The sequence below is a fragment of the Ahaetulla prasina genome, chromosome 6 (assembly GCF_028640845.1).
Source record: "Ahaetulla prasina isolate Xishuangbanna chromosome 6, ASM2864084v1, whole genome shotgun sequence".
Lineage (NCBI taxonomy): Eukaryota > Metazoa > Chordata > Lepidosauria > Squamata > Colubridae > Ahaetulla > Ahaetulla prasina.
This window is the reverse complement of record NC_080544.1, coordinates 97883211-97910907: the sequence shown is the minus strand read 5'-3', so window position 1 is coordinate 97910907 and position 27697 is coordinate 97883211. Positions and strand designations below refer to the sequence as shown.

Genomic DNA, 27697 nt, shown 5'->3' with positions numbered 1-27697 from the left:
AAAGTTGTTGGGCAGATATTGCGTCAGTGGATTTTTCTGGATATGAGTCTTCCTGCTGATAAACGAGGAAGCATGCACCAGTAGGAGTGTGTTGTATGCAGATATTTATATAGTTCTTATGTACAGATTTAAGTAGATGCCTAGATTCTAAAGAAAATCTATTGCTTTGATGTTCTCCTGTTACTTTAAAGGTTTCCTTGTGTACTGTCCAGAAAGGGCTTATCAAACTGCACTGCTGTTATTCAAGCATCTCTACCCTGATAGTGCTTACTATCAGGTGCTTTTTAGTCAATATCATGCATTCGACTTTAATGTTTGATACTAAGAGATTTGCTTCTCCTGATATTTGATTTCCCATGAACTGGATCTTGACAAATATAGCACCCACTGGTTAAAAATGACAGTGCGACGAGGCTTTTTTGTTTGTTTCTTTTTGTGTTCAACTAGCCTGTGAAATAGGGATACGGTGGCTTAATGGGTAAGATGCTGAGCTTGTCGATCGAAAGGTCGGCAGTTCAGCGGTTCAAATTCCTAATGCCACATAACGGGGTGAGCTCCTGTTACTTGTCTCAGCTTCTGCCAACCTAGCAGTTCAAAAGCACATAAAAAATGCAAGTAGAAAAATAGGGACCACCTTTGGTGGGAAGGTAACAGCGTTCCATGCGCCTTTGGCATTTAGTCATGCCGGCCACATGACCACGGAGACATCTTCTGACAGCGCTGGCTCTTCGGCTTTGAAACGGAGGTAAGCACCGCCACCTAGAGTTGGGAACAACTAGCACATATGTGCAAGGGGAACCTTTGCCTTTACCTAGCCTGTGAAATATGATATGTGGAACATGCACATGCATGAAAATGGATTTTTCATCTGATGAACTTCACATCATGTCTCCCTACACCTTGGCAAGTTCCTCAGTTGTCCTTAGCTGCTCCTTTTAATGAGTATAGCTGCAATTGATCAATTACATGCAATTACACGCAGTACATTTGGAAGTCTTAGAGAACTTCCAACATTTAACAGAGGTAAGAAAATTGAGAAATAGAGTGTGAGAGAAAGAAGGTATTACCTGCAGAAGGCAATCTCAGTGGCTGGCAAACTTCATTTTCACCAGCTTCCTCAAGGGAAATGAACAGCTTCCTGACCAGCGTCTCTGAAATAGTCTGCACTAATAGAGAAGTGAGGTTTGATCGGTGTTGTTTATAGCTTCCATCTTCAAAAAGTGGCGGGGAGGGGGAGATAGTGGGAAAGAAAGACAAGGAAAATGAAATTAGTAAGTCACTCTTATCAAAACCTTGTTCCATTTCCCCCTTTTACCATTGCATAGTAGAGTAGAGGTACAAGCAGTCCTCGACTTACAACTACAATTAAGCCCAAAATTCCTGTTGCTAAACAAGAAAGTTGTTAAATGAACTTTGCCTCATTTGATGAACTTTCTTGCCACTGTTTTTAAGTGGATCACTGCAGGTTTTAAATTAGGAACACAGTTGTTAAGTGAATCTGGCTTCCCCATTGATTTTGCTTGTCCGGAGGTTGCAAAAGAAGATCACATGACCCCGGGACACTGCAACCATCATAAATATGAGTCAGTTGCCAAGCATCTGAATTTTGATCATGTGACCATGAGGATACTGCAATGGTTGTAAGCATAAAACATTTTCATAAGTCACCTTTTTCAATACCATTGTAACTTTGAATGGTCACTAAATGAACTGTTGTAAGTAGAAGATTACTTCTACTTTAAATGATGAAGAGTCTAGGACAATACTTTATTCAATGATGAAGCTTCTAGGACAATACTGTATTCAATGATGAAGATTCTAGGACAATAAAATCAATTCTACAAGTACTGTGATTGAATCAACATTTCAGTTAGATGTGTCTCAGCAATTCTTTAAAATTATTCTGACATCAATATGTGTCCACAATATCCATAATAATAGTTTCAGGAAGGGAATCATCACTGTAGCAGGTTTATCTTTGTCAGGAAGGGCTGCAGTATAAGTAGTGAAATAATGTCCTTATACTCTATGAACATGTCTTTAGCATTTCAAATATAAGAACCTTAACTAATATTAGCAATAGCGCATAGACTGCTTCATAGTGCTTTACAGTAGCGCATACTGCTTCACAGTGCTTTGCAGCCCTCTCTAAGCAGTTTTTACAGAGTCAGTTTATTGCCCCCAACAATCTGGGTCCTCATTTTACTGACCTCGGAAGGATGGAAGGCTGAGTCAGCCTTGAGCCGGTCAGGATCGAACTACCAAACTGCTGGCAGTCAGCAGAAATGACCTGCAGTACTGCACCATCACTGATCTTGAATATTGTCACGATAATGTGTTCTTCATCACTACAGGTAGTCCTTGACTTAAACCATTCATTTAGTGACCATTCGAGGTCACAATTGCATTGAAAAACGTGACTTATAACCATTTTTAAGACCATGGCAGCCAGCATCCACATGGTCACATGATCAAAATTTGGATGCTTGGCAACTGGTACTGGTTCATATTTATGACAATTGCAGTATCCTGGGATCATGTGATCACATTTTGTGATCTTCTGACAAGCAATATCAGTGAGGAAGTCAGATTCAGCTTATAATCGTGTTAATAGCTTAACATCTGCAGCGTTTTACTTAACAACTGTGGCAAGAAAAGTCATAAAATGGGGCAAAACAACTGTCTTTCTGTTCAACAGAAATTTTGGGCTCAATTGTGGTCATAAGTCGAGAACTACCTCTATATAGGATAGTGTCATAAAGCTCTATACCAATGTGTGGCAACATTAAGATGTGTGTACTTCAACTCCTAGAATCCCCTGCCATCTTGAAGTCCCCAAGTTTGGAAATCACTGCTCTAGATTAGCCAGTTATTAAATCCAGATATTTTTAAATGAAGTTGATGGTCATAGGTAAATTTCACCTTCATCATTAAGATAGGAATATATTTCTGATCTGGCAAACCTCTATTCCAATTTCCATTGTAAAATGATATGGAAAAAGTTGCTTCTTGGCTACTTCACATGGGTCTTGAGGAGAATGTAGACACTTTTCTGCTGCCATTTTGGATTATCTGGGATAAAGGGCAGATGGGTTCATGGTAGGCTAACTCCCACGCCATGGAACTGACTACTCAGTGAGCTTTTGCTCCCAATGACTATTAAGTTTTACTGAAATTTGGGTGTTTTAATTTGGAGTAGGGAAGGATGATTGGCTGGTGGTTATTGTACTGTTATGTGGATGTGTTGTATGCTGTTATTTATTTATTTTTATGAGGCAATGCTCAGCTCACTCCAGCTGGCGTATCAAAGTGATAAGCCAGCTGAAGTCAGCTAAGCATTGCAGCATAAAAATACATAAATAATAGCATACAACATACAGGTACATGTCTCAAGTCACATCATAACTAAAATAATTGCCAGAAGCCCACATTTTAGAAATGCACTGTAGACATTTTTTCCTAAAAAACAAACACCTGAAAATGGTTCCTTTCCCTCACAAATATTTTATCAGCCTCTGCCTGAACATATTTGGTGAAGGGAAGTCCAACACATTGGTTGATTCCACTGTTGAACTGTTCTGTCAGGAAATTTGTCCTGACAGCTGTAATGGGCCTTTTTGTGACTTAAGTTCACTGTTTTTGCACTTTGCCGTCTAAGATGGTGTGGGTTATCCTCTGCTATAGTCTTCAAAAGGGCTATCCTATTCTCTTTCCACCTTTTCTTCTCAATGCCAAACATTGTCTATCTTGGGAGGACACAATTTCCACTCTACATATCCTCTTTGCTATCCTTCTCAGAAGCTCTTCCAATAATGATGGTAGGTCAGCCCAAAACAGGGATGTCAAACTCAATTTCATTGAGGGCTACATCAGGGTTGCATCTGCCCTCGGGGGGCTGGGGTGGGTATGGCCAGAGTGGGTATGGCCAGTTCGACATCACTCATATTGAGGGTGTCTGTGGCAGCCCAAGTGCTCTACCAATGAAAATGGGCTCCTGAGCTCCATTTTCAGCTGTGATGGCCTCCTGTAACCCTCTGCCAAGTGAAAATGGAGCTCAGAAGGGCCACCCACAGTTTCTGGGGTGGCCCCATGGGCCAGATCTTTTTTTATTATTATTATTTTTATTTTTATTCCATTTTTACAATTAAACAAATCTTACTCACATCTTAAGCATAACTGCGACCATTTACATACCATAACATTCCAATTCAAATACACTGTATACATTTTTATGGTACATTTTAATTCTGCTTATATTTTGTCTATTTCTTTTTCATTTTTTCTGTTCTTAATCCAGTCAAGCCATATTGCGTAGTATTCCAAATATTTGTCCTTTCAGTTCAATTATCAATTTGTCCATTTCTGCACAATCAAATATTTTTTTAATTACTAAACCTTCGGAAAGTATGTTTGTATTTCTCCAGCATTGTATGAAAGCTATCTTTGCTGTGGTTATTATATGTAAAATGATGTATATTATTTTTTTGTCGTATTTTCCTTTAACTATCCCTAGAAGATAGTAAAGGAAATAGTTTCAGAGTGTATTCTATCTGAAGTCCTGTTAATTCCTGTAACCACCTGTGTATTTTCTTCCAGTATTGTTTTGTTTCAAGGCACAACCACCATGTATGATAGAAGGTACCTTAGTTTTGACCACATTCCAACAGTTCGGGCTTAGATTTGGGTATATCTTCACTAGTCTAGAGGGTGCCAAATGTCAGTGATAGAAAATTTTATACTGGTTCTCTTTGTACATTGACAATTTAGTTATTTTATAGTTTCTATTCTAAATTTTCCCCCAATCCTCCAATTCAATACTATGCCCGACATTTTTTGCCACACTATCACAACTCCCTTCACTATATCTTCGGCTCTATCAAATTCTAATAAATTTTTGTTATCAATTTTTCATCTGGGCCAACCAATAATTTGTCCAATTGTTGCGGCACAATCTCAATTCCATACTCATCTTTGTCTTTTTTGTATCGTGATTAAGTTGCCAATATGGCCACCAATCTTTTATTATGCCCTGTTTTTCCAATTCTTGCCTGTTTTTTAGGTTCCCTTGACTTTCTAGAATTTCATTATACTTGACCATTTTACCTATATCCAGAATGTTAGGGTGAATCATCTCTTCCATTGCCGATAACCAACTGGGGATTTTCGTATAAAGCTTTATCTTGGTCTCTTGCCATATTTGCGTCAAAACTTCCCTCACTTTATGTCTAAAACAATATAATGGGCCAGATCTAAGCACTCTGTGGGCCGGATCTGGCCCCAAGGCCTTGAGTTTCACACTCCTGGTCTAAAGTAAAGGTAAGACTTCTATCTGAATACTTTTTTCCCCTCAGGGGTTTAACACTCATGCTAAATAGGAAAGCACATTGAATGCATCTTAATCTCCCGTGGCTCCATTATTATGGAGTAGAGCAGTAGTCTTACAACATGACATCCCTGAATAAATGCCGTGACCTTGACTGATTCTCCACCCCACATTATTAACTTCAAAGGATGGTTGTTTAAATAGCATGATGGGTTTAAAAAGGGATCTTCAGGACTGGAGAAAAAAGCATCAGAGACTGCAAATAGAGAAAGCAGCTTCAGTCACATTTTTTTTTTAGGTCTCCCTGAGAAACAGTCCACAGACAGATTTTAAAGGTTTATTTTCCATCTGTATGAAAAGAAAATTTAGAGAAGATATGTTTGTCATTGATGAATAAAGTGAACCATCTATAAACAAGGCTGAAAAAAACAGCTTTTCTTTCAAATTTGTGTTAAACCTTTTAAATCCTCCCTTATTATGCCCTAGAAGCGTATTTTAACGATCTCCTCTCCCCCCCACACACACACTTTTAGAAAAAAAAAATGACTAATATAGAACTGACTTTTAACTACATTGCTAATAGAATTGTATTACTTTTGAAACAACAGAACTGAGTGGTTCATTAATTTTTCACCTTAAGCATGCTGGAAATTTGACAGTTTTATGCTTCGAATAGATACTCCAAAGAACCTTATTCTGTGTTCTAGGAAAGTATAAAATTAAAATAGAAAACAAAGTATATTTAGTAGAAAAAATGTATACAGCTGTACTCTGGGAAACTATAAGCCTGTAATGGCGAACCTATGGCACATGTGCCACAGGTGGTACGCATAGCAGGGGTGAAATGCTCCCGGCTCGCACGATCCAGTAGCAATGGCACTTGCTGGTTTGGAGGACCGGTAGCAAAAATCCCTGGCCTCGCTCCCTGCTTCTGCTGAGCTGCACCATCAGCAGAGGGTTTTTTTTTTTTGCTTTTAAAAGAACGTTTAGCTTCAGCCGAAACATGCCTTTAAAAGTAAAAAAAAGCCTTTGAGGATCTCGTCCCTCAGCTGAGATTGGCAGCTGAGATGGGTACAGCAAAAAATGACACTTCCTCTCCAACTGAAAGTTTAGAAACAGGCCGTTTCTGGCCTCTGGGTGGGTGAGAAAGGCCGTTTTTGCTCTCCCCAGACTCATAGAGAGGCTCTGGAGCCAGGTGAGAGAGAAAAATGGGCCTACCGATCCATCGTGTGCCAGAGTGTGTGTGGGGGGGTCTCATGTGCATGCGTGGGACAGAACACATAGAATTATGGGTGTGGGTACATGTGCGCATGACACACACCCCGCTCCCTCCCTCCTGGTACGTGATGGCAAAAAGGTTAGCCATCACTGCTATAACCTATCACAGCAAATAAATGAATAAGGGATGTTTGGTGGAATAAAAATGTGGCTCACTCAATAAGCTCAGTCAGTAATCTCCTGGACACCTTCAATTTATACTTAAAGGGAATACACTGAATTTAGGCATTATAATTTGGGAAGCAGGAAAAAAATATAATATGTGGTGATCCTCATACATATCAGAATACAATCTCAAAATTTTGTGACACGACTAGGTTTCAATTTCTTACAAAGGCAGTGATCATCTGCTAAAAATATGCTGAGCTTTGCAATGGTTATGATATGTTGGAAATCTTTTTTTTTTACTAATGTAATTAGGGGTACTAAACATTTTTTCCTCTGTCCTATGCACAATGAACTTATAATTATTGAAAAATATATGTCTCATGTGGAAATATGAAGGTAACACTGGAGGTTTTGAAGAACAGATTAGACAACCATTTGTCTGAAATGATAAAAGGTTTCCTGCCTGAGCAGGGGGTTGGACTAGGAGACCTCCAAGGTCCCTTCCAACTCTGTTATTCTGGAATATAAATTGTAGATTGACTCATACAGATTCTGTTTCTTCTTGAAGACAATGTGGATAAAGTACAGATGGAGAAAACCCCCACTAAATAACAGTTCAAAGAAATGGTGGACAACTTCTCTCTCCATCTCATAAATCCTGTTAGCCACTTTTTTTTTTTCATCATCAACTTTCATTTGCTAAAATTCAGGAATGCTATGTTTCATAGTTTTGAAGTGTGTATTTAAATCCCATCAAAACTGAATTTGGTGAGAAAAAATTAAACAATCCCATCCTTGCCTACTTATGGCCTGCACCTCTCTCAATTATATTTTTACATTGTTCCATACAATTGAACCTAAAATAAATCAATCCTTTTTTTGGGGGAGGGATAGTATATACAAGTGATCCAACTAGAATTAATATCCAATCACAAGGATTAGAGTGTCAACTCGCAAAGCATCCCTGGCCCACTTTTGAGTTGCCATAGGCCAGGGCAGCTAGAAAACTGGTAAAATGGCACAGCAGCCAAAGACAGATGCACATTCCATGCTTATCTCTCTCAAGGCTGTATCCCAGGGTTACCCACAGCAGCTGAAGGGGAGTGACCGTTACAGCCCATTGGTAAATGTGATTGATAACACGCTCTGGGGGCAGGGGGGAAACAGGGTAATGATTGGGGCATAAATTACGTGGGGTCAGAGCTGGCTTCAGTTGGGAACCTGCCGACATGAAGCTCCTAATAAATAACTGGATTTCTTTTGAAGTTTGGCTCGAGGCTCATGATTTAATTAAGGCATCCATCGGAACCCTGACATAGAGCTTCTTTTTAAGACTTTACTAAAATTTGGGCTCAAAAGAGAAAAACGTAATTTGGAGCACAGGTTTGCATCTTTACGGATGATGAGCACAGAAACATGTGTTGTGCCTCACTCGCCCCCCTCTTTGCAGCCGGGCCCCTCTCATCTCCTGTTATCTCATCCAGAGACGGATAATGAAGACGAACGGCCTGGCATGCCTCCAGCCCCAGTCCTGGCACCATGCCCGGACAGACCGAGCAAGATGAATGGCCTGGCATGCCTTCAGCCCCCAGTCCTGGCACCATGCCTGGACAAACTGAGCAAATAAACCCCTCCCCCACAGCATGTGAACATGAGGAACAAGAAGCCAGTCACGAGCTGGAATTGCCGGCAGCTGGAGGGTAAAGGGATCCACGCTTCCGGAGAATGGAGAGGCGATGTCAGCAAAAGGAAGGGAGGGGCAGGCCTGGATAAGTGCTGAGTCATGGAGCCACACCCCATGGCCTATATAAAGGATCTGCTTTCTGGCATTCTTTGAGTCAGGCAAAGTCTAATTTGGATTGCTGAAGTCACATCTTGGACTCCTGCCTGCCCTGAGAACTCTGACAGAACTTTGGCAAAGCTTTGCCAGAGGCTTTGTGGCCAAGCTTGATACAGACTTCCCCGACCCGGCCGTCAGAGGAGGAGTGGGACATGACAACATGCTACATATTTTCCTGAGATTTTTTTCTGGCTGCCCATCACAGCTGACATGTAATGGTTAGGTTTAAGGTGTTCCTGAGAGATATGCACTCCCACATATGCTCTAAATATAAAACCCAGTGGGGGAAATCAGTATTCAGAGGGAAATGAACAGAAAAAGATAGAAATAAGGCAAGTGAAGCTATATATATATTCTAAAGAACTTCAAAAGTCTATTTATTGAAGCAAATGGCCAAATTAAAAGGCAACATGGACATCGGGGGGGGGGGAACAATATGGAAAAAAATAAAAATAGTGGTTATGGCACCAAGCTAAAAAAGAGAACTCTGTGAACTCTAGTTCCATCTTATAGAGGCAGTTCTTGACTTATAACCAAAACTGAGCCCAAAATTTCTATTGCTAAGTGAGTTGTTGAGTTTTGCCCCGTTTTATGACCATTCTTGCCACAGTTGTTAAGCAGATCACTGCCATTGTTCAGTTAGTAGCATGGTTGTTAAGTGAATTTGGCTTTCCCATTGACTTTGCTTGTGAGAATGTCGCAAAAGCCGATCACATGACCCCCAGGACACTGCAAGCATCATAAATATGAGACAGTTGCCAAGTGTCAGAATTTTGACCATATGACCATAGTGTGAAAAATGGTCATAAGTGACTTTTTTTTTTAGTGCCGTTGTAACTTCAAACGGTCTTTAAATGAATTGTTGTAAGTTGAAGTCTACCTGTATATGAAAGCCAGCTGGGTGACTTTGGGCCAATCACCAGGAGACTATGAATTCTAGTCTCACCTTAGGCATGAAAGTCTGCTTAGGGTCAGGCATTCTCAATTCACCTCTCAGGATTGTGTCAGAGTTTGTTGCAGCACACACAATCAGCCACAATTAAATGAATTTCAGCAGGATTCAAATTACATAAGAAACTTTTTTATATACAATACCATACAGGAGAATTCAGCATACAATATCAGGAACACAGAAGCAATATCCATAGAAGCAAGTCATTGGTTGACTCAGCCTTCCATCCTTTATAAGGTAGGTAAAATGAGGACCCAGATTGTTGGGGGGGCAATAAGTTGACTTTGTAAATATATACAAATAGAATGAGACTATTGCCTTACACACTGTAAGCCGCCCTGAGTCTTCGGAGAAGGGCGGGGTATAAATGTAAACAAAAAAAAAATTACAGAGTGGAGAGATACAAAGGTTAATATATTGTACAGAGGCTCATGTTATGGTCCGCCAGCAGCCTGCAGAGCTGGCAACAGAATTGGGCAGCAATGAAGCTGAGGAAGAATGTGGGCCAGTCCTGGAGGCTGGGGAAGGCCCGGATGAGGGCCCTGCATCGGAGACTAAGGTGGGGCCAGGGCCATCAGGGAGTGAGGTGCAGGCTCCAGAGCCTCCAGAGCCTGAAAAGTGAGGCAGAGGAACAGGAGGAGCCTGTTCCTAATGCACGCATGAGAAGAGCTGCCAGAAGGCAAGAGCAGCTCAAGCAAAGAGGACAATTCGGGAGTAGGGCCAAGAGATGATTGGCCCCTCCCATAAGGCTTAAAAGACCAGCAACGGCTTTGCCAGAAAACAACATTGATAGCTTCATCTTCTTGCATTTGTTTTGTATCGGTGTCTTCTGAACTTTTGCCAAGAAAGGCCTTTGGCAGTTTGCCTAATTGGACCAAGGTTGGTGATAGGACTGAGGAATTTGTGTTGGGAGGAATTTACTTTAATTTAGTTGAACTATGCTGAGAATGAAGTAATTCTCAGCTGTTCAAATAAAGTTTGTTTGTTTTTACACTAACAGAGTTTCCTACTACCTACTGGGGCCTGGGTCACATCAGCTCACGTTACAGAGTCCAAACCAACTCTTATATACAGTTCAGCAAGTCTAAGCCACGCCCAGACTCCAAACGGTCTCTTATGGCCCCATACAAGCAAATACTATGTTTCAATTTCCAAACAGTCCTCATTGGCTGACACCCTGTCTATCCAAATAGTCCCCATTGGCTGATCTGTTGCCTATTCCAGTCTATGAATATTCATACTCTGACAGATTGTTATGAGGAAAATAGGTGGAGGAAGGAGTATCATGTATATCCACTGCCTTGAGTTACTTATAAAGTAATAAAGGTGGGATAATATCTAATATATAAAACAAATAATAAATTTTCTGTGATTCCAAAATACATCTAACTAGAACAGTACGCTGCCAATCTGCTGTGTCCTTAATCAAACAATTGCTCTTATTAATAAGCAAAAGCAAGAATATCTTTATTAACCATATTTTAGTAGGAAAGCTAATCTTGCAGAAGGTAAAATAATAGCCCCCTTCAACAGAGCTGTTTTAAGGGCACTTTCAAAATTGTTTTCCAGATAACTTAAAATGCCTTGTCCTGCTTCTGTAATAGCAGAAAGATTTTTTCCCTGGGTGAGCCGGTGTGATGTGCAATTTTCAAATGCACAAAGATCAAGAGTGAATTTAAGAAGAAGAGGGAAAAAAAACCCTTTGTATTGATTTGAGGCATGGCAGAGTAAAATGGGCACTTTTCCTAGGGTGTTCTGTACTTTTATGGCAGACTTAATGTTTATCCTCAGTTGGAGCATGTTATCCCAATGTTTCTTGGTTGTTGTTTTTTAAATGTTTTGTTTCAAAAAATATTGGTTGCTGTCCTTCCTATTTTCTTTTCAGATTTCCGTTATTTTTTTTTCAACGAAAATAGAGAAACAGCATAGTCTAGTGGGGGTGAACGTGACATCTCTGCTTGAGAACTAATTTCTAAAATGAACTATTTGATCTTTATGTCATTAAGTCTTCCATGACTTAACTTTACAAAAGTGGTAAAATAAGAGAATGTGTTAGCTTTGGCCCCAAAGCCTCATGTTAATAAAAAGAATCCAGAGAGGGAAAGGGTACATTAAATTATGCTAGTTAGCTATATCACTTATCTCTCCTGAGTTTGGCTTAATGTAATTTAAATTCAAGGGCTTGGTTGTCTCCTTGAAAGTCCTTCATGGTATGAAACCAGGATACCCGAAGAACCATTTACCAAATACACTGACCTGTCTCACCTGGTCAAGCATGGAGAACATCTTGCACATCCCATCTGTCAGGGAATTTCAACTGATGGGATCTAGGTCAGGGGTCTCCAAACTTGACTATTTTAAGCCTGGCAGACTTCAACTCCCAGAATTCCCCAGCCATAACAAGGTGTCAAACTCAAGGCCCGGGGGCCAAATCTGGCCCACGGGGTGCATAGATCTGGTCCACGGGATGCTTAGATCTGGCTCATGGGGCCGCCCTGGAAACATCAAAGGACAGCCCATGGTGCCTCTGTCAGCAAAAATGGATCTCGGGGGGAGGGACCCGCTGGCATAGGGCTGCAGGAGGTTGTTGCAGCCCAAGAGGACTGTATGCAGCCCCCCCGAGCCCATTTTCACTGGCAGATGGCCACACCCACCCTGGCCACACCCATTTCGGGCCCCTCGAGGTCAAACACAACACTGATGAGGCGCTCAATGAAATTGAGTTTGACACCCCTGATCTATAGGGTTTTATTATATTATTGTAAACTGCCCAGAGTCATTTAGGCGAGATGGGTAATGTAGAAATTTAATAAATACCAAAAATAAATAAATAAATAAGGTTGGGATCTAAGTTTGTTATGGTGTTTCTGCTGAATGAATGGAAAACTCATATGACGGATTTACAGAAAACACAATAAGGTATCCCTTCCTAACATATCTTTTGAAAATATTATGCTCAGTTCTTAATTGAATCCATTGAATAATCCAATGGGACTATCCTGGAGTAAAAAAAAAATCAATGTTTATTTCAATTTGGCATATATAGAGTTCTTACGTATCAAGTCCTCCTGAGATATGATTCCTAAAATCAATTGCTCTTTTAGAAAAGAGTCGGTATGATCATCTTTCTTAGCTTTGTTTATTCAAGCGTTTTCCATATAACTTTTGCTTTCATCCCTGTACATATTATTAAACGTATAATTATTCCTGAAAAGGAACCATTGTGATATTCAAGTGGGAATATCTTTTTCTGTATGCTTCGCATACATGGTGAATTTGACATTCACACTTACAGTATGGAATGAAGTTAATTTCTCTAAGGGGATGCTCAGCAGATGGCAGTAAAAAGTGGAAATAAAGCACTTGTATCAATCTTTTGCAAACTAAATGCTAGCTAAATATCACATATTTGGTAGCAAATAAATGCAGGTTTGTTGGAGTGGTTTTTAAGAAAAATCAAGCGCCATAATTGTATGCTAAGCAACAAAATAATTCAATCCCAACCCCCCCTCCCAAAATGTATTTCACTGGAAACTCAGAATAAAGTTACCGATAAATCTTATACTAGCAAATATGTGTCTGTCATTAGTCAAAGCAAATCTTTGAGGATCTGGGGAACTAATTTCAAGGGATTATTTTTAGATCACTGATATTTCCTATACACTTGCTTTTCATTGCATTTAGGATTGTGCTGGTGCCAATCTGATTCTAGACAGAGAATGATTTATTAGAAATGTCAGAAAGGGGGGGAAAAAATAAATGAGAAGGAAAAATTGGTAGCAGACAAAGCATTAAATATAACCTGCTAACTATAATTCCTTACATATAGCCACCATTCTATCTCATAGCTATAAAAAAGAGAAAAAAAATGAAGTTAGAAATCCTGCATTATAAAGCAAATGATTTAGCATTATATATCTTGTCTGCTGATTTTCACCTGGAAGTGGAAGTCAAGTCCTTTCCCACTAAATCATACAGAAAATGACAAATGAGTAAATGGCAGGACTAAACTGTTGCAACTGAAAACAGTACTCCCAATTCCCCATTGAGGAATATGATCTACAATAGATTAGAACTGTGAAAATGAAATAAATTGGGGAGTGTTGATGTTGCCTATGTAAAGGATAGATTATGCTATCTGAAGTCTAATTTCATAATTTGTGCCTTAAATGAACAATTTTTGCTTAGCACATTTAACACTTCCAAAAGCATGAATTTCAAAAAGGCTGGTACTAGGGATAATAAAACAGGGAGGCAGTGGCTCAGTGGCTAAGGCTCTGAGCTTGTTGATTGAAAGGTCGGCAGTTCAGCAGTTTGAATCCCTAGTGCTGCATAATGGGGTGAGCTCCCATTACTTGTCCTAGCTTCTGTCAACCTGTCGTGTCCCACTCTTCCGCTGACGGCCGGGTCAGGGAAATCCGAATCAGGCGTGCCTCTGCAGCTCTGCCAAAGTCCTAGCAAAGTTCTCAAGGCAGGCAGGAGACCAGAAAGTGACTTCAGCAAGATATGTTAGACTTTGCCTGACTCAGAGAATGCCAGAAAGCAGATTCTTTATATAGGCCATGGGGTGTGGCTCCATGACTCAGCACTTATCCAGGCCTGCCCATCCCTTCCTTCTGTCGCCGCCGCCTATCAATTCTTCTGAAGCGAGGGTCACTCCAGTCGGCAGCTGTTGGTAATTGACCTCCCTCAGGCTCACATGCTGTGGGGAAGGGGGAGGGGTCTAGTTGCTCTGTTTGCCTGGGCATGGAGCCAGAGCTGGGGGCTGGAGGTGCTTCCTCCTCCTCAGCCTGTCTGAGCATGGAGCCAGGGCTGGGGCCGGGAGGCATACTAGACATTCCTCAGTGTTCGGAAGCAGATAAGAAGGCCCCGGCTGCGGTGAAAGCGGGCAAGACACAACACAACCTAACAGTTTGAAAGCAGGTAAAAACTGCAAGTAGAAAAATAGGGACCACCTTTGGTGGGAAGGTAACAGCGTTCCGTGCGCCTTTGGCATTGAGTCATGCCGGCCACATGATCACGGAGACGTCTTCAGACAGCGCTGGCTCTTCAGCTTTGAAACAGAGATGAGCACCACCTCCTAGAGTTGGAAACGACTAGCACATATTTGCGAGGGGAACCTTTACCTTTACCTTAGGGATAATAAATGCCAATAAAGGAAAAAATATCTCTGCATTTTATGTAGGTATTTGTATCTATAATTTCATGAATAGAGACACACGCTTGGAGATTTGCTTGAATCCTGCTTTTTTAGATTTTGTTTTCTGTATGATCAGTTTGGAATCCCTGAAATAAATCACTTAGTTCTGAAAGTCACTTCTTATTTCTCTGATGCTTTTAGATAGCAGCAATTTATGGAGGTGGTAGTTTGAGGAAGACTCTTTGTGGAGGTGTTCAAAAATTGCACGACAGTAACTGGAATATACTTTATTTATTTATTTATTTATTTATTTATTTTATTAGATTTTTATACTGCCCTTCTCCCGAAGGACTCAGGGCGGTGTACAGCCAAAATTAAAACCCACAATATGCACAATCAAAACAGAATTAAAATGAAGCATATTATAAGAGTGGCCGACTTTAAAAAGTTTAAAACCCTAAAAAATTAATAAATAACCCCGGTTAAAATTTAATAAAACTTTTAATCCAGTCCCGCTTGAATAAATAGGTGCGTTTTCAGCTCACGGCGAAAAGTCCGAAGATCAGACACTTGGCGTAAACCAGGGGGAAGTTCGTTCCAAAGTGCAGGGGCTCCAACAGAGAAGGCCCTACCCCTGGGGGCTGCCAGCCAACATTGTTTGGCGGACGACACCCTGAGAAGACCCTCTCTGTGTGAGCGTACGGGTCAGTGGGAGGCATGAGGTAACAGCAGGCGGTCCCGTAAGTACCCGGGCCCTAAGCCATGGAGCGCTTTAAAGATGGTAACCAAAATCTTAAAGCAATAAGAACAATAAGATTTTTTCTGAACCTAGTACAATAAACACAACCTGTCAAGAATCTCTCTTTAGCTGGCTTGTGCAGCCTGCTTCACTACGAACAATGGCTGTGTTTACTCATTAAGCCATATCTGCTTAATTCTGGTTTTGTGCAATGGGAGAATTCTGTCTCTTTTAAAGGTACAATGCCCAACATCTACTATGTCTAATCTCTGTGGTTAAATGCATTTTTTAAAATGTTCTTGAATTGTGTGTATTCAATTCTTCCTGATTCAGGAAGCTGTAGTTAAATAGTTGATTAGTACCACCATATTAGAATTCAGTACTGGATTGGAAAGGAAATGTATACTATTCATATAATTTACTTGGACTTCAGTAAGGCATTTGATAAAGTAGACCAGAATCTAGCACTTCGTAAGATGGAAAAATGTGGGTTAAACCAGATTCATAACTGGCTGACCAACCACACTCAACATATATTCTTCAATGGAATTACATCTATATGGAGAGAAGTAGGCCCTTCAATGTCTTCATCAATGATTTAGATGAGGGGGTAGATGGGGAACTCATCAAATTTGCAGATGACACCAAGCTGGCAGGAATAGTCAACACTTCAGAAAATAGATTTAAGATACAGAAAAAAGAATTGAAACAGGCTAAGTTTCAATTCTGGTATTTGTTTTAAAATGCTAATTTCAACTCTCGTTACCACTCGCTTGAATTATTGTAATGCTCTCTACATGGGGCTCCCCTTGAGGTGCACTCGGAGGCTTCAGTTAGTCCAGAATGCAGCTGTGCGGGTGATAGAGGGAGCTACGCGTAGCTCCCATATAACACCGCTCCTGCGCAGACTGCACTGGCTACCTGTGGCCTTTTGAGTGCACTTTAAAGTTTTGGTCACTACCTTTAAAGCGCTCCATGGCTTAGGGCCTGGGTACTTACGGGACCGCCTGCTGTTACCGCATGCCTCCCACCGACCCGTACGCTCTCACAGAGAGGGACTTCTCAGGGTGCCATCTGCCAAGCAATGTCGGCTGGCGGCCCCCAGGGGAAGGTCCTTCTCTGTGGGGGCTCCCACACTCTGGAACGAGCTTCCCGGGTTTCGCCAAATACCTGACCTTCGACCTTCCGCGAACTGAAGACACATCTTTTCATTCGCGCGGGGCTGGCTTAAATTTTATTGATTTTAAATTATCTATTATTAATTTTAATGGGGTTTTAGTTTTATATATTTTAAAGTTTTTTAGGCCAATTATAAAATAAGTTTTTTAATTTATATTTTAAACTGTATATTGTATTGTTTGTTTTTATTTTTGGCTGTACACCGCCCTGAGTCCTTTGGGAGAAGGGCGGTATAAAAATCGAATAAATAAATAAATAAATAAATAAATAAATAAATAAATAAATAAATAAATAAATAAATAAATAAATAAATAAATAAATAAATAAACAAACTTCAAATAGGAACTACATTTCTTGCTGATTCCTGTTCTGTAGACTTAGGAAATATATGAATTCTCTCAGTCTGAGCTTATATTGCCTTACACAATGTAAGCCACCCTGAGTCTTTGATATAAATTCAAATTTAAATATATATATATATAGTGCACCATGTTTTCAACAATTACTTTCCATTTTATAAAAATATGACCAAATTTTGTTTTACCATTTTTCCTAATGCACGGTCCTTTGAAATACAGATAAATTGAAATAAGAACAGGGATTGGTAATAGTGGAGTTTTAAATCTTAGGCTTGGGAGAAATTAAATTTAATGGGAATTACCAAGAAGTTATTTTCCCTTTAAAATAAATTGTATAAAGTTTATTCTCAATTAGCTTCAGTTCCTGTTGCATTCTCTTGCGATCATATGCTATTTGTGAATCCACTTATTTTTTTTAAAAAAACGGTATCATCTAAGTCAGCCTGAAATCTTTCCTTCTTTCCAAACTAAATAGAAAAAAAGTTTTCATTTAATACTAATCAGAACAAACACAATTATGAACCTAAAGTCCTTTGCCTACAATAATTCTGAATTAAAAAGCTGACAGATAATGCAATTTGTGTGTGGGGTTTTCCCCCCCTCTATGGACTGTTATTGAACAGAATAAAGTATTGTGTGAAATTAATTGGACTCATTATGGTCAGTTTGAAATACATTCAATCTGCTTCTCTCACAAATTCCCGAAGTAACTACTTATCTTGCTGTAATTAGATTCAGAACTTTGCCTTAGCACCCTGAAAGAGAAGGAAAAGCTGTTTATGTTAAGACATGATGAAGTTGTTTTAGGGTTAAGGATTATCATCCACCCTTGTCACAAATGCTAATATGTATATTCATTCCGGATTTCAACATGAAAGAAACAGAAATTTTAACTTTGGGATTTGACGATTAGAATTGTTGAGGACTACAGGACTACTTGGTGTTATGGTTAATATTAGAGCAAAAGGTTATGTTGTATTTTATACTTGTTATACAAAGCGTTAACAAAGAAAGTTGGAAATTATTGTTTTCTTTATTTTTTCTGCATTCCCAGTTCTGCTTTTTCTCTAACCCCTCCATTTTTTCCCCATTTTTTTATTTATATTCTATTTTATATTCTTATAAAATGTAATAACGTTTGGGGGTTAGGGTTAGCTATTACTGAAATAAGCTGTACAAAATAAAGCTATACAAAACTTTAAAACTGACTCCAGGAAAATGCAAAGGAGAATCCAAGGAAACAAATAATCAAACATTCTTTTCAATCATGCTTCGTTCCTGTGATTTCATGGGTATGTTTAATATAGAACTTCCTTGGTATGTTATAGAAATAATATGTACATGCACCGGAGCTTATGCTCCAGAGACAAATTCCTTGTGTGTCCAATCACACTTGGCCAATACAGAATTTTTTTCTATGTATAAAGAATAAACATATTCTAATATTGTCATATAAAACAAGAATTCATAGTAGTTACAGTGGCCAGACCTCATTATTCAGGTATAATATATTTTGATGGTCTACTGTACTGCTCTGCCTTTTGTAGCCTACCATTGCATTAACAGATATATTAATGGGAATGATTGTTTAATGCCCCAGGTAGAATTTTTTTCTTAGTAAAAAAGACCTATTTTTCCATAAATCATCTAATTAAACAAATTTTTACAGTTTTGTCATGCTCTTTTACCACCTGCTTCAAGTCTAGGAAACACATAGATAAAAGATTCCATGTAAATGATCCACATATATTTATGTGGATTATATGATACAGTTTTAAAAACTTTAATATTATTATTTAAGCAAAACATATAAGAGGGTTGTATTAAATTTATGTTTTTACTGACAAAGACTCCTGGATTGGGGCTGAAAGGCAAAAATGGAAGCAGAATGCTCTAGCCCATAATTGGGTAGACCAGCTTTCCCTGACAAAAAACACATATAGTAGGGATATTATATCCGAGCTAATAAAACCAAGATGATCCTGAGATGGCAGCAAAGAGCTCTTTATCGCTATCTCTCTGTTATCTAGTTGCAATGCACTGTTACTATTTCTAGCACATAGGTAAAGGTAAAGGTTCTCCTTGCACATATGTGCTAGTTGTTCCCGACTCTAGGAGGCAGTGCTCATCTCCATTTCAAAGCTGAAGAGCCAGCGTTGTCCAAAGACATCTCTGTGGTCATGTGGCCAGCATAACTAAATGCCAAAGGCAAATGGAATGATGTTACCTTCCCACCAAAGGTGCTCCCTATTTTTCTACTTGCATTTTTTACATGCTTTCGAACTGCTAGGTTGGCAGAAGCTGGGACAAGTAACAAGAGCTCTCCCAGTTACACAGCACTAGGGATTTGAACCGCTGAACTGCCAAGCTTTCAATCGACAAGCTCAGCATCTTAGCCACTGACCCACCATGTCCCTTTTAGCACATAGGGATACTTTAACAGTATCTCATAGGCTCTAACATCGGCAAAAATAGAAATATGCCAGTGCAAAATCAGTTATCAGGCTACTATATAAAGTACTTGGCTATTTTCACAGAACACTTTTACCCAGTTTAGGCTAAGTCCTAACAGATCTATTTGCACAGCATTCACACTTTTGTTTAGTGTTAAACTTGATTTTTCTACCTTACTACATTGTGGAGGCTCAGATTCTTTGGTTAGATTATGATTCAATGCTTTGCACAAACCCAAAAATTGAACGCTACATGTATGGAGTTTTAAAATATATTAAGAAGACAAGTGAGAATATATATATATTTTCTTCTGCTTATTGCCATCGTACCCTTTACTGTGCTGTCCTTTCCTAGCTATTTTCTGCACAATGACAAATTGATCATCTGGCTTGTCTTAACAAAGGACAAAATCATACGTGATGTGCAGCATTGTTACACTGCCTGAAATGTCACGCTCGGTTTCTTTCCTGCTTGAGGGACAGGACATGCTGGGTGAAGAAACTGAGCCAACATTGATAGGGTCCATTAGTGACGCAAGAATTCATGGGGAGAGGAAAAGGTTTTTGGATGCCTGCCTACTAGTTCCTCTTAATCTCAGAGTAGCTACTCAAAGAGGAAAGGAAAGGTAGAAGAGCTTTATTTCTATTGAGTAATTAGCTGAACTACCTTGAGAAACAGTAACAAGCTGGTGTTTGTGTGTGTATATGTGTACAGGGCATTCTAAAAATGCTTCAGACTCATTATAGCCTAACAATGCAAAATTATATATTTTCTTTGCTGAGGAATTATATACTGTAGTTTCCATCACCTTTTTCTTTGGTTTTCCTGAGTTTTCAGCATGCAGCAGGTGGAGATGGCCAATGTCCTGGTAGTCTATCGGAATTTCTGCCACCTTTCCTCCTCCAATATATGAGAGATGTATGTCTAGATACTTCTGATATGACATGGATTGCGGTGTTTTCCATGGTTCCCCACCTTCACCGTTATCATGGCAAGCTCAGATGAAGAGACCATCAGAGTTGTTGGACAAAGTACCACCTCAGGATCTGTAGACAGTTGAGGTGGGATTGCTCGGTAATCAAGAGGAGCAGCTGTTATTGGTCTCTAAAGTCAAGGAATCTGAGCTGCCATGTTTTCCCAGCACAAGGGCTCACTGTGCAGAAGGGCGAACAGGATGAGGGCATTATGAAGGTTCCTCTTTAATTAGCAACATCAGGGCTACGATAAGACAACAGTGAATTCAACCCTCTCTGTTGGACACAGCATCTGCTCACCTAGACTCTGTATGCCCTAGACTCTGCATGACCTTGATTTGATTTATGTTTGTATGTAAAATAAGGAAAAATTCTCTGACAGCTAGAACAATTGATCTGTGGAAAGCCTTGCGTTCAGAAGTTGTGTGTGCTCCAACTCTGGAGATTGAGTGTTTTCAATCTCTTTAAGAAGGGATTGTCTGAAATGGTAGGGTTTCCTACCATTGTCTAATCTCTTTAGGAAGAGATTTGTCTGAAATGGTAGGGTTTCCTACCATTGTCCAATCTCTTTAGGAAGAGATTTGTCTGAAATGGTAGGATTTCCTACCATTGTCCAATCTCTTTAGGAAGAGATTTGTCTGAAATGGTAGGGTTTCCTGCTTAAGCAGGCAGCTGGACTAGAAGACCTCAAAGTCCCGTTCCAACTCAGCTCAGCTCAACTCAACTCTTCTCTTCTCTTCTCTTCTCTTCTCTTCTCTTCTCTTCTCTTCTCTTCTCTTCTCTTCTCTTCTCTCCTCTCCTCTCCTCTCCTCTCCTCTCCTCCCCTCCCCTCTCCCCTCTCCTCTCCCCTCCCCTCCCCTCCCTGTATTTCTTTAACAAATTTATATAGGCACACAGTTCACACATGGTTGAAACAAAGGAACAAAGAGATTAATAAATTAAGTTGCACATGAAGGTATGTCATCACTGACTATGCTTAACACGGTAAGTGCAGGCATCTCCAACGTCTTTAGATGATCTAGTTAGGCAAGTTGCCTGAACCCAGAGTGTAAATTACAGCTTAAAAACAAAGAAAAAACTACTTCAAATGTGTCCACTTAGTTATGCAAATGCTACACTGTTTTGCAAAATGAATTGGTGTCATGAGAATTCAGCCCGCATTTTGCGTCTGCCCAACACAGTCTCTTTTCAAGTGGGAAAGAGCTAAGGAAATTAAGTTATATTAATTAATCCAAAGTATCCTTAACCTAATATTAGAAAATGAGATGAAAAATATCAAGTGCAAAGTAACTGAGTCATCTCTTTACTAAGAAAGCTGTTTCAGTGAGCAATGATTTTCAATAAGACTTAGACCCGCAAATTAATCAAAATGATTGGTGACGGTACACAGAATTCTTAAAAGTCTATCAGTGGTCTGCTTGTGGATCAATTAATGCCCCCAAGTGCCTCTTCTAATCTGAAATGTAGCCCTTAACCCTTGTTCTTTTTCTGTTTGTTCATACCTCATGCTGTTGGCATTACAAATAGACCAAATTGGATGAAAAGGAAAAATCTATGACTGTGAATTTTTCTTAACCAATTTCACCCAAAATAAGGAGTCTAAGATTATTCATTTGAAGTTTTAAAATCTGCTGTTGTTTTTAAGTACACACAAAATACAATGGAACTCATTAATTGTTAGAAAAATGAACAGTCCAATTACAAGAAGTATTGATTAATGATTTAGATGAGTGGATAGAAGGGGAACGCATCAAATTTGCAGATACCACTAAGCTGACAGGAACAGTCAGAAGATAGGCTCAAGATACAGATGGATCTCGACAGACTTGAACCCTGAACCATATCTAACAAAATGAAATTCAGTGGTGAGAAAAATAAGGTTTTAAACTTAGGCAAGAAAAGCCAAATGAATTGAATAGAATAGAATAGAATGCAATGCAATGCAATGAAATAAAATAAAATTCAATGGATGTAAAATAGCACCTGGCTCAATAGTAGGAACTGTGAGAGGAGTGGAGAATCATTTAAATATGAGCCTGGAGAGTGCTGCAGCTGTCAAAAAAGCCAGCACAGGCCTAGGCTGCATTAAAGAGGCATAGAATCAAGATCACATGAAATGTTAATACCACTTTATAATGTCTTGGTAAAACTACACTTGGAATATTGCTTCCAGTTTTGGTTGCCATGATATAAAAAGATGTTGATGCTGAGTCTCTAGAAAGAGTACAGAGAAGAGCAAGAAAGAAGATTAAGGGACTGGAGGTAAAACATATGAAAACTGATTGCAGGAATTGGGTATGTCTAGTTTAATGAAAAGAAGTACTGGGGTGACATGATAGCAGTGTTCCAATATTTGAGGGGTGGCCACAAAGAAGAAGGGGTTAATCTATTCTTCAAAGCTGGGGTGAAATCCAGCAGGTTCTGACAGGTTCTGGAGAACCAATAGCAGAAATGTTGAGTAGTTCAAAGAACTGAACCGGCAAATACCACCTCTGGCTGACCCAAGAGTGGGGTGGGAATGGAGATTTTTCAATATCCTTTCTCTGCCATGCCCACCAAAGCATACCCACCAAGCCACATTACGCCCACCAAGCCACGCCCACAGAACCAGTAGTAAAAAAAAAAAAGAATTTCACCACTGATCTAAAGGCAGGACAAGAAGCAATGGATGGAAACTAATCAAGGAGAGAAGCAACTTAGAATTAAGGGAAAAAAATCAGTGGAACTACTTGCCTCCAGAAGTTGTGGATATTCTAATATTGGAAGTTGTCAAGAAGAGATTGGACAACCAATCCAATACCATTTGTCCTGGAGCAGAAAGTTGCCCTAGAAGATTTCCAATGTCCCTTCCAACTCTGTTATTCTGTTATTATTCTGTTATTCTTTTAGTACGGCCTCAACACAAAATCCTCATGTCGAGAAGATTGGGATGATTAAAAATAGATTTGAATTCACCCAAGGAATAAAGTTTGACAATGTTCAGATTCTACTAAACAGTGCTAGTCCTAGTTGATACTTAGTTGATAAACCATGTAGTCTTCTAGCACCTTAGACCAAATTGGGGAGTTGAAAATATATCTTGGTACAATATCATGACATTCCACTTCTACCACGTCAATAAATCTACCTTAGCTTAATCACTGAAGTCTAAGTTGGCGACTAGACTCAGAAATTCAGAGATTATCTCCAAGAGTGGAAAGAAAATATTTCAGTTACACTGTCAGGAAAGCTTCATGTCAGGTTGAGCACAACAGTCTTTCACCATTATTCCACAAACTACATATTTTAAGAATGTTTAAAAAGAGAATATGAAGGGTTTAATTAGCATTCCTTACTTCTCAACAATTGGCCGCACAGCATTCACCAAGCAACATCATTATTCTTTGCCATCAGACCCTCACATAGCATACAAATCCTTCAACCTCTTAGTTGGAAATTTGCCACGGATATTTTCCTATTTTGCTGCAGACCTTAAACTGCAAAATGAAAACAACTACTGTAAAATAGCCAATGTATAATCTGAACGCCCTGGCACCATTTTCTATGTAATTTGATATCCTAAGGTGTATTACCTCTTAAGTTATCTTCATTCTTTTCTGACTCGTCAACAGTTTCACAACTTTCTGATTCATCAGTATCACAACTTTACAATTTGAGAGATTTTTTTTTAATGAACATTACATTACATTCCTTATATTCCAACTTTCCTTTCAATATGATCCCATTATGATAAAAGCAAAAGACACAAACCAGGATCTCCGTTTTCAGAGACTGTGGAAAGAAAAGCAAGTTTCCATTCATGTCTAAATTACATTGACATTGTTTTTAGGTAAATGATTTTGTGCTTACTTCTAATATAGGTAGGCGTCAACTTACAACCAGGTTAGGGTAAGTTTCTAATTCTGTTCCATTCAGGCCATTTTACCTGGACATTTCAACATCAGAAGGGTGAGCTTCACAATTTTTTGAAATAATTCAGATTAGCACAGGAAATAAATTATCTAGATGGCCATTAATAATCAATATGGATTAATGAAATATACCATATTTTTCAGAGTATAAGATGCACCGGAGTATAAGATGCACCTTAGTGTTTTGGGAGGAAAATAAGAAAAAAGCTGATTGGCAGGTGAGTCGGCCTCCTGGAATAAGCTCTGTGCCTTGCTTTTTTTTTCTTTTTTTTTTCTGCCTCTGAAACTTTTGAAACTCCGATTCAGAAAAAACTTTTTTTTTCTGCCTCCGAAACAGCTTCAGAAAAAAAGCCCCTGAAGTGCTGTTTGGGGGCTTCTTTTCTGAAGCTTTGTTTCTCATACTTTTCTCAGCCTCTGAAACCTCCGTTTGAGAAGCTGGGTGTGGCTACATTCAGAGTATAAGACGCACCCAGATTTTCACCTTCTTTTTGGAGGGAAAAAGGTGCTTTTTATACTCCGAAAAATACAGTAATCAATAATAATAAGCAAAGCATGCTTCCTAGAACTGAGAGAGAAACATTTTTTTTCAAATAGTTGCAAATAGATATATGAACAAATAAGTACCCAGAACTCAAAGTCCCACAGTTACAGATGCAGAACTCAAGACAAAACAAGCTTCTTCATTTTCAATGGAAATAAGTTCTCACCTAATGACTATTTACAACCTAAGTTCCAACAGCTGTACCCTCCTTTTAGTCACAAAATCATATTTTGGTTGCTTGGCAAGTGGCTCGCATTTACATGAGTTTGCAGCACCCCTCAACACGTAATCATAATTTTTGGTATTTTTTGCTGGGTTTTGGCATTTACTTCCATTTTCTGGTAAAAAAAAACACCCATTGGGAGAAAAGTGCTTGCTTAATGACCAAGGTGTGTTTGCTTAACGTCCACCACAAAAAAGGATGTAAAATTGGGTGAATAATAATTACTACAATTTACAACTGTGATTCCAGGCTCAGCTGTAGTCATAAGTTGAGGACTAGCAGCATATGGAATATTCATGGCTCTAAATAATAAAGATAAAATACTGATCCTAGAGAAATTTGTGTGGGCAAATCACCTTCAATAAAGCATCAAAGTAATTAAAATTTACAAGGCTCTAGGGGGACTATTTTTTAAAAAAATCTGCTGCATAATATGTGCAACTGAATATCTACCAAAATAATCATTTTTATAAAATCTACATTGAAAAGTTTACAGAATAAATTAGATGCATTAATTTTTCACAGTTTTTCCCATTCAAGAACTCTGATACGATCAGTATTAAATATAATTAAATTCCTTGCAGCAGAATTCTTAACAATCAAATGTTAATCTAAAGTTATAACAATATGCTATTCCCCGCCCCACACACATTTTTATTGACCTTGTTATGCAGATACACTATTATAGGTATTTTATTGCACTTTATTTCCACCAAAAACAGAGCGACCAGAAAATGACAACCTAAAAATAAAACAATTGTTAATGTTATGTGTCTCTTTCCGAACACAAGACGCCTGAATGTATATTGCAAAATAATAACAGTGAGCTATCAACAATTCGGAGAGCTTCACAGCCGAGCAGCTAGCATGCATTTAATAATAAGCTGAAGAAAAGGACATAGAAAATGTAACTATATTTATTGTGAGAAAGAAAAAAGCAACTAAAGTCACTGAGTTATTTCTTACCGCACAAGTATAACTCACATGGCCTTTAGCTATGATAGCCACGGAAGGCAAGCTGCTCTTTTCTCAGTTTTCAGAAATAAGGGAATTGGCAAGACAGCTCCACATAAATATCTCTCAGGATATTCACAATGAAATTGCTTTTTGCAGTGCTTAAGATGTAGGAAGCCAAGTCAGCCATCACATCTAAAGGAGGTGGCACTATGTCATCTCCAAATCCATTGTTCTTGAAGAACACACTGAATATTACTTATGGATCAGAGGTGGGTTTCAGCAGGTTCTGACCAGTTCTGGGGAACCGGTAGCGGAAATTTTCAATAGTTCGGAGAACTGGTAGTAAAAATTCCGACTGGCCCCGCCCCCATCTATTCTCTGCCTCCCGAGTCCAGCTGATCGGGAGGAAATGGGATTTTGCAGTAACTTTCCCTTGGAGTGGGGAGGGAATGGAGATTTTACAGTATCCTTCCCCTGCCACGCCCACCAAGCCACACCCACAGAACCGGTAGTAAAAAATTTTGAAACCCACCACTGTTATTGATGGTCTTCTAATCCATGCCATAGTTTAAAATGAAAGTTAAGGGGGGAAATGAAATTATAGTAGGCCTATTTTCTGCGTGCTGCTACCATTTTCAACATTTTCATAGCTATGCCCTGGCTTTTCATGTAACTCTTGACTTCCGGTGACCAAATGGTTAAGCCCTTGCAGTTTTCTTGGCAACATTTTTAGAAGAGTGTCCCGGATTCTTTTCAAAATTACGCTCAATTACACTGACCTAGACTCCAGATACATATAAAAACCATTGGAGTCTGGAGTAGGTGGTTTCTTTATACCTTCTTATAAGGGATGAGAAAAAATTCTATTTCCCCCCACTTTTCTAATAATGGCCAGGAACCTGGTGGCTCAGTGGCTAAGATGCTGAGTTTGTCAATTGAAAGCTCGGCAGTTCAGTGATTTGAATCCCTAGTGCTGCGTAATGGGGTGAGTTCCCGTTACTTGTCCCAGCTTCCGCCAACCTAGCAGTTTGAAAGATGTAAAAAATGCAGGTTAAAAAAATAGGGACTCTCTTTGGTGTGAAGGTAACAGCATTCTGTGTGCCTTTGGCATTTAGTCATGCCGGCCACACAACCATGAAGACGTCTTTGGACAGCGCTGGCTCTTTGGCTTTGAAACGGAAATGAGCACCGTCCCCTAGAATCAGGAACGACTAGCACATGTGTGCAAGGGGAACCTTTACCTTTACCTATGTGGTAGAAATAGAAATATTGGCCAGCATGTACTGTAGAATTCTTGGGATTTTCACATTTTGTTTTGCCTCAGTGGGCAGCTGCTACCGGTACTACTACTACTACTACTACTACTACTACTACTACTACTGCCACCACTATACAACTTTCTTCTCTTCCTACTCCTCCTCTTCCTCCTGTGCCTTCTCCTCTTCTTTTTCTGATCGGAAAAAGTATCTTCTTTCTTTTGACCGCTGCACTCTTTTATTTGCTGGTGGCTGCAGAGCTCCAACACATATGCCTCCTCCCTGCTCCTCCCATACTCTGTAAAGATTGTGGCTTTCTTGGCAACTCTGCTGTGCTAACACTGATGGAGAAGGCTCAAATGGATGGGGGCAAAAACAGCATAAAGGTAAAGGTTCCCCTCGCACATACGTGCTAGTCGTTCCCGACTCTAGGGGGCGGTGCTCATCTCCGTTTTAAAGCCAA

At 39.4% G+C, this 27697-nt stretch overlaps 1 protein-coding gene across 5 annotated transcripts in view; it reads right to left on the bottom strand.

Annotated features, from left to right (window-relative positions):
* Positions 1–27697, bottom strand: part of NAALADL2 (N-acetylated alpha-linked acidic dipeptidase like 2) — an 828713-nt gene that overhangs the window by 336131 nt on the left and 464885 nt on the right. For 4 of the 5 annotated variants that reach the window (XM_058187422.1, XM_058187420.1, XM_058187421.1 and 1 more), the window contains exon 6: positions 1068–1211. The exons of the other annotated variant lie outside the window; for it this stretch is intronic. In XM_058187422.1, the coding sequence (XP_058043405.1) occupies positions 1068–1211 (144 nt within the window). The remainder of the gene's footprint in view (positions 1–1067; positions 1212–27697) is intronic. 5 annotated transcript variants of the gene reach the window in all.